This window comes from Lynx rufus, unplaced genomic scaffold, assembly GCF_022079265.1.
Source record: "Lynx rufus isolate CCGP_SWC_20201006 ecotype Redwood Valley unplaced genomic scaffold, mLynRuf1.p SCAF_23, whole genome shotgun sequence".
Taxonomy (NCBI): Eukaryota; Metazoa; Chordata; class Mammalia; order Carnivora; family Felidae; genus Lynx; species Lynx rufus.
The window spans coordinates 1,079,869-1,087,092 of record NW_025814838.1 but is presented as its reverse complement, the minus strand read 5'-3'; the positions used below and the strand labels follow the sequence as shown (position 1 = coordinate 1,087,092).

Genomic DNA, 7,224 nt, shown 5'->3' with positions numbered 1-7,224 from the left:
TTCCCCAAGTTCTTTGCTGGAACCAGATGGCAGTGGAGTGCAGAGTGGCCACCAGGGGGCGCCCTATGGCAAGAGTGGGGGACAGAGGGGTGGAGGCTGGGCTGGTGTCTGTTCCTGGAATGGGCCAGGAGGGAGGAGCAAGCGGAAGGGGACGGTGTGTTGGCCGGCTGGCCCAGGCGCCGAGAGAAGAGGGTCCCTCCTCCGGTGGCCAGTTTGGGCACCCTGGGACTGTGGCTGCAGGTAGGCAGAGGTGATGCCAGGGCCCACGGGTCCCTTTCCCTAGTTAGAGTCTTCCCCATCTCCCTCTCCCTTCCTTCCCAGCTCCTTAACTCCTACCCTCCATTTTTGTTCCAGAACCTCCCCCTGCAGCTCAAACCCTGAGCCCTTCCCAAATGCCAAGCCCTCCCCCTTCTTATCTCAGTAACTGCAGTCAGAGGGTGGGTTAACCTGGCTGCTGCAGCCTCCAGGAGCAGCTCCGGCCCCTGGATCGCTGATCCAGTCCACTGGGCCAGAGGCCCTGTCTAGGAGTAACAGGTGAGCTGCTGGCACTGGAGTAGGTGATGGCAGGCAACTCCAGTTCTCCTCCCCAGCCAGGCATGGCAGACTCTGCAGAGACCCGGAAGCTGGTGTACCTGGTCACAGGTGGCTGCGGCTTCCTAGGGGAGCATGTGGTGCGGATGCTACTGCAGCGGGAACCCCGGCTCTATGAGCTGCGGGTCTTTGACCTGCACCTGGGTCCCTGGCTGGAGGAGCTGAAGACAGGTGATCGTGGAGCGGAGGGAACGGGGGTGGTGGGTGGACTCCCTTTGCCGTGGTGGAAAAGATGATGCCTGTTTATGTCTTCCGGTGCACATGGATGGGATGAATGAGTCACGCTGGGAACATGTGGCTCCCGAGGGTGTAGGCTGAACCCAGCAGCTGGCCGGTGGCCCCAGCTCTGACACTGCCTCTGCCTGCTCCTATCCCTACCAGGGCCCGTGCAGGTGACTGCCATCCAGGGGGATGTGACCCAGGCCCATGAGGTGGCAGCGGCTGTAGCTGGAGCCCACGTGGTCATCCACACAGCTGGGCTGGTGGATGTGTTTGGGAGGGCCAGTCCTGAGACCATCTACGAGGTCAACGTCCAGGGTGAGGTGGCTGTTTGTTCCCCACCCCCTCTTTGACCTTGACTTCTGTGATCCTTCTGTGGAAACCTGTCCTCTGGGTACTCCTGCCCCTGTAATAGCAGGTCAGCAGCCCTCACTGACCTGCTGTGGGACCTGGGGAAGGAAGCCAGGGGCCCTCACCCAAATTGGGGATGGGGGTGGGTGGGAAAGATGCAGAGAGGGAGGAAGTTTTAGCTCGGGTACACCCTCTCCCCACCACCTCTCCCAGGCACAAAGAACGTGATTGAGGCTTGTGTGCAGACTGGAACACGGTTCCTGGTCTACACGAGCAGCATGGAAGTTGTGGGGCCCAATATCAAAGGCCACCCCTTCTACAGGTAAGCTGAGGTTCCCCTTGATACTGTAAGAGCCCCATCTCCCCTCCGCATTAAGACCATTCCCTCTCCCCAGGGCACCTGGGTGGCTCAGTCGGCTGAGGGTCCCACTCTTGATCTGGGCTTAGGTCGTGATTTCACGAACCCTGAGGTCGAGCACCACATCGGGCTCTGCGCTGGCAGCATGGAGCCTGCTTGGGATTCTCTTTCTCTCTCTGCCCCTCCCTGATCTCTCTCTCTCTCTCTCTCAAAATAAGTAAAACATTAAAAAAAAAGAATTCTCCCTCTCCCCCAACTAGGGGCAATGAGGACACCCCATATGAAGCAATACACAGACACCCTTACCCTTGCAGCAAGGCCCAAGCTGAACGGCTGGTCCTGGAAGCCAATGGAAGGAAGGTGAGACAGGAGAAGAGACACAAAGTGGGGGTGTGGAGGGCTCCTGGTCAGAGGCAGAGCCAGGGCCAGCAGGACTTTTTTGTATCCAATCTCCAGGTTGAGGAGGCCAGTTCAGGCCTCTGGGTCCTAGGTCTTAGCCCTGCCTGCCTTTTGCCCCCAGGTCCATGGGGGACTGTCCTTGGTGACATGTGCCCTGCGTCCCACTGGCATCTACGGCGAAGGCCACCAGATCATGAGGGACTTCTACCACCAGGGCCTTCGTCTGGGGGGTCGGCTCTTCCGGGCCATCCCAGCCTCTGTGGAGCACAGCCGGGTCTATGTGGGTAAGGCCCAGCCTACACAGCAGGCAGGCTAAGAACAGGGCAGGACCCATGTGGTCCCGGGTGGGCGGTGTGTGCCCTGGCTAGAAAAGGGTGAGCCATATGTGGACCAGAGTAGACGGAGATGCAGGCGTTGTCTGCACAGGCCGCAGAGGAAACTGCAGTTGTGTGAGTTGGGAAGGCTAACGTAGAAAACATGCCACAGGCTGAGGACAGGACTGCAATTACGGGAGCGGCCTCTCCCCAGGAGAGGACAGGGGCAGCATCTCCACAGGGCCAACAGAAGAAGCAGCATCCATGCAGGCCGGCCCGGGAGGGCAAGTGGCTACAGGGCAGAGGAGAAAGCACCCTTCACCAGCGCTGTGGTTATGTGGGCGTGCCTACGTGAGCCCACGGAGGGGGTGTGGCTTGGACACGGGCCCGCCCAGGGGAGAGCAGCGTCTGCGTCGTCTCCAGGGCACTCAGGGGCACATTCGCCTCCCCTCCTCCACTGGCAGGCAATGTGGCCTGGATGCACGTGCTGGTAGCCCAAGAGCTGGAGCAGCGAGCTGCGCTGATGGGCGGCCAGGTGTACTTCTGCTATGACGAATCACCCTACAAGAGCTACGAGGACTTCAACATGGAGTTCCTGGGCCCCTGTGGGCTGCGGCTGGTGGACACCCGCCTGCTGGTGCCCTACTGGCTGCTGATGCTCCTGGCTACTCTCAATGCCCTGCTGCAGTGGCTGCTGCGGCCACTGCTGCTCTACGCCCCCCTGCTCAACCCCTACACGCTGGCCGTGGCCAACACCACCTTCACCGTGAGCACCAACAAAGCCCAGCGCCATTTCGGCTACAAGCCCCTATTCTCGTGGGAGGACAGCCGGACCCGCACCATCCGCTGGGTACAGGCCGTGGAGGGTTCAGCCCCTTAACAGTGGAGCTGGGGCCCTGGAGCCCAGCATGGCACATCCATCCAGGTCCAGAGCCCTCAAACCCTGGGTGGGGAGGGAAGGCTGCATTCTAGAGCTGGAAGAGGGGTCTGGTGCCACACTGGTTATCCTACAGCTCTCCACAGTTTTAATCCCATGAGCCTTCAGTCCATGTCCTGATGCGTCTAAGTTCTAGGGCAGGGTTTTGGGGCTGGCATGTCTTCACTCTCAACCCAGGCCTGATGGCTGGTTGGCGGATGTCTGATTCGCCTGATGTTCTCAACTGCCCATCCCATTTCTGGCTTTTCGAGCGGGAAGTGAGTAGGAGTTCCATGGGCTTCATGCTGGCTTTCTTGTGTCCAGGTGTGACTCTCAGGCCTGGATTCAGAGTGAAGATACTTTCTGGCTCCTGTCACCACCTTTGGCCCTCCCTCAGGGATCACAGTCCCATTATTTTCAAACATCGATCACCTTTGGACAGCTCTTTTCAATGAAGCCTACGCAAATCTGTGTATTTTTCCTTCTTCCCACCCCTCCACCCAAATTAGTTCCTGCAGTAATGTTCGATCTCTGCCTGAGGATGCCCTGGTAATGCTGTACCTGGCCAAGCCCTAGATTAAAGTTCCTTATCCAAGCCTGTGCCCATCTGCCTGTCCAGCTCTCCCTCCCGCCTCCCACCACGTCTCCCCCTTCCCCACGGCGCCCGTCCCGTGTGGGGACAGAAGGAAGTGAGCACACAGCAGGCCCGCTGTTGGATTGGTTGCTATTTCTCCCGTCCCACGGGGCCCGACCCGGCCCGGGGTGGGGGTGGGGGGGGGGCTCTGGGGACAGGACATGCAGGGCAGGGGGCGGGGCAGAATTTTCCTGTGTTTTATCCATTTGCAACTTGGTCACCAATAGAGAGAAATGGGACTCTGAGGGCTAACAGGAGAGGGTGGCCTGGCTCTGGGCCCCCAGCCAGGCCCCAGGAGTCCTGTCCCCTCTGGGGAGGAAAGGGAAAGAGCTCTAGAAACCAACGGAGAAACAGGAGGGGCAAGGGCTCATGTCAGCAAACACGGCTACATCACGTGACACGCCAGCGACACGGAAACACACGCCAACGCACACGGCTGCACAGCGGGAAGGGGGCGGTGGGGGGAAGAAGGGAGCCGGGCGCCACCCATCTTGTCCTCTGCGGGGCAGGCTGGGGGGACAGGGTGAATGCATAGAACACATCATGTACACACGCTCAAGGCGTGGCAAGAGCGTGCATCGACCCACAGGCACATGGGATGGACACGCAGTGTGCTTCATGAGAGGCGGGGCTAGGGAGAAAGGGGACGGGGAAGCAGCGAGCCCTGGCCAGGCCCAGGACCACCCACAGGGCAGACATGGGCTTGGAGGTTGTAGGTGCACGGAGGGTGAGCAGCACACTCGTCCAAGAACATGCAGAAGCCACCAGCCCCCAGACAACATTCCAGGACACGTACAGACACGGCAGCCAACAAGCAAACACATCATATGACCTGTGGGACTTGCAGAAGGTGGGGCACAGCAGACCCTCGGGGATCCTCTGGTCCAATGGAGACCCAGGAATGGACAGCTATGGGCCTAATACCACTCAAGGAGGCAACAGCATCATTCCAGCCGTGGCTCCACCCTTGTTCTTGTGGCCCCAAGGCTGTAGGAATTCCGGAAACACCGGGGCCACAAGGGTGTCCTGGCTAGGCAGCAGGAAGGAAAAAGGGTGGGGATGCTGGGGCCTGCTCTGATGTCCCCAAAGAAGCCTGAGATGGGAGCAGGAGGGCTGTAATCAGACACTGGGGCAAACTGCCTGTCCTGAAGAAGGACATTCTTGGAAGGGACAGACAGGCTCCCCTCCTCAACAGAGCCCACCTTGGGGGTTACATATATTGGCGTCACACAGGCAGGGCTCACACAGCTCAAGTAGGGTCAAGCTACTTGAGCTGGGTGAGGGTGGGAGGGGTATTGTGTTCCAGAAGGTCACATCCGCATTGTCTCCCTGTGTCTTTGTCTCCCTGTCTCTCTCTCTCTCTCTCTCTCTCTCACACACACACACACACACACACACACCACTTCACATGAAGTGGGACCCTGGGAGACAATCTGCACACACACACCCAACCCTGAGGCAGGGCGTACTTCTTGTGTGTTCAATCCTGTATATGTGGGTCCTTTGCTCATGCATCTCCTGCAGCCCCGCCACCAACCTTACCCCCCAACCCTCCATGCATAGTGCATGTGCTGTCTACACAGTGAGGAAGGAGTGGGCCCTTTCTTCACCCTCAGAAGCTCGGGCTTGTGCCCTCACCTTCAATCTCAACCCAGGGGACGGGCGGGGGGGGGGGTGGGGGACAGCTATTGCCAACATTTCGGCAGGGGATGGGTCCTGGGACTCGGCTCACCCTGAGTGGCTGCTGCCAACCGGCCATTCCAGTATTCCTGAAATAACAGTTCCAGTCCCTGAGGCAGAGTCCAGAGTGTCAGATGTGGTGGTGAGGACAAGCCCTGGCCAGTTCGGAGGTAAATGTGTGGAAGGCAGGAATGCCCTAATTTTCGATCTGTCTGGGGTGGCCCTTGACATTCACCTCGTCAGTAACATTTCCCACAAATAGCCCTTTTGGGTGGCATCTACATGCAAGTGGGTGCAGCCTGAAAGGGCACCACGCCCGTGGGAGCGTGCATGTTCCTGTGTGTATGTATGTGCCTCAGTGGGCCCCCCACATGAGGCCCCCTCAGCCCGGGCATGCGTGAGCACACCGAGGTGCACCCGCTCTCAACAAAGGTCTACCCTCTGGCAGAGACACAGAGAAACACAGGCGTGTGGGCACGTGTGCACAGGGGCTCTGAAACCTGGCAGGGCAGGAAGCTGCAGTTGCACAATGTTGATGGGACGGTGTGTGACCACACCAGATGTTGGTCAGCAGCTCGGGGAGAGAGGGAGAGGGCAGATATGTCCAGATAAACAAACCTGGACAGGCACGTGTCTTTAAAGACAAACGTGTGTGCATATAACACACAGGCGGGCAGAAACACACCATGTAGAAAGCCTCTAGACACACACGTGGGCGCACGCGCACACACTCTCACACAGATGTATTCCACATAGCACAGAAATGTGTATTTTTGGGCCTACCCAAAATGGGTGTCCAGCGCACAATATGGAGAGCTCTGTCCGAGGAGAAGACCCATCAAATTTCAGGCATGTCCTTGAGACACACGCGCACACACACACACACACACACACGTATTCCTCACATTACCTGCTGGGGGAAATGCACACGTATACACAGGCCGAGCTAGCTTATTTACACGCTTCCACTCACCTTGGCTAAACTCCACAGGCTCACAATGCACACACATGCACACACACGCTCCCTGGGACACATGCCAGCCCCTGGGGTGCCTAAGCCAGGAAGGTTTGCTTAACATCACACTGGGGTGTCTGCCATGGCCTATTTGTGTCTGGGCCCACCTGGATCCTCTGGGAATGTGAGTGTGAGCGTCTGTACACTCACGACCGGCCCTACCTATAGCAGACATGGGGGAGGTGGGGATCCGTGGAAGAAGTGCTGTTGTGTTGGATTCAAACACTCAAACACAAAATTCCATGTACGCGAATTGTGTGTCTGTGGATCTATGGCCACACACACACACACACACACACATCTATTCACAGAAGACAGAGCGGGGCTTGGTGGGCTGCTGTGTTATACCTGGCCACAGTCTACACACAACAACCCAAGTGAAAGGGGGAAGCTCAGAAGACACACAGACCTGAGGCCGGGGGGGGGGGGGGCAGAAGGGTGATTTGGTGCTTCTACACACATCTACACACGTACACACACACGCTGGGGTGTCCACACGTCTCGAGCATGTGCTGGCGGCATGCATGTTGGTGTGCATGTGTAATCACGCCTGCTGCTATCTACGTGCGGGGGCAGGGGTGGTCCATGGCAGGGTGAGGTCCAGGGACTCCAGGGTCTGACGGGGGATGGGAAGGGGGGGCTGCCTGGGTCTGTCTTGGGGGTGAGCCTGGAGCAGGGGATGGAAGGGGATGGTGGGGGTATTGCTCCCAATGTGGTGGGGGAAGGGTCTGGGAGAGATGGGGGGGC

The 7,224-nt window shown here is 58.6% G+C and overlaps 1 protein-coding gene across 4 annotated transcripts; it reads left to right on the top strand.

Moving 5' to 3' along the window:
• Nucleotides 1–146: 146 nt before the first annotated feature.
• Nucleotides 147–3,748, top strand: HSD3B7 (hydroxy-delta-5-steroid dehydrogenase, 3 beta- and steroid delta-isomerase 7). Of its 4 annotated transcripts, XM_047087379.1 has the most exons (8): nucleotides 147–240; nucleotides 591–762; nucleotides 973–1,128; nucleotides 1,375–1,483; nucleotides 1,780–1,879; nucleotides 2,040–2,202; nucleotides 2,697–3,082; nucleotides 3,473–3,748. In XM_047087379.1, the coding sequence occupies exons 2-8, from the start codon at nucleotides 597–599 to the stop codon at nucleotides 3,476–3,478; spliced, it is 1,086 nt and encodes a 361-aa protein (XP_046943335.1). In that variant the 5' UTR covers nucleotides 147–240; nucleotides 591–596; the 3' UTR covers nucleotides 3,479–3,748. The 4 variants fall into 4 exon arrangements, with proteins under 4 accessions (XP_046943335.1, XP_046943334.1, XP_046943333.1 ...); XM_047087378.1 differs by having other exon boundaries at nucleotides 595–762; nucleotides 2,697–3,748; XM_047087377.1 differs by having other exon boundaries at nucleotides 2,697–3,748.
• The last annotated feature ends 3,476 nt before the right edge of the window (nucleotides 3,749–7,224 follow it).

Excerpts from the sequence above, each read along its gene's own strand:
- HSD3B7 (XM_047087378.1), top strand. The coding sequence starts at position 597 with ATGGCAGACTCTGCAGAGACCCGGAAGCTGGTGTACCTGGTCACAGGT. Across the intron at positions 763-972 it reads GCTGGAGGAGCTGAAGACAG|GGCCCGTGCAGGTGACTGCC; the intron begins GTGATCGTGGAG and ends TATCCCTACCAG. Across the intron at positions 1,880-2,039 it reads TGGAAGCCAATGGAAGGAAG|GTCCATGGGGGACTGTCCTT; the intron begins GTGAGACAGGAG and ends TTTTGCCCCCAG.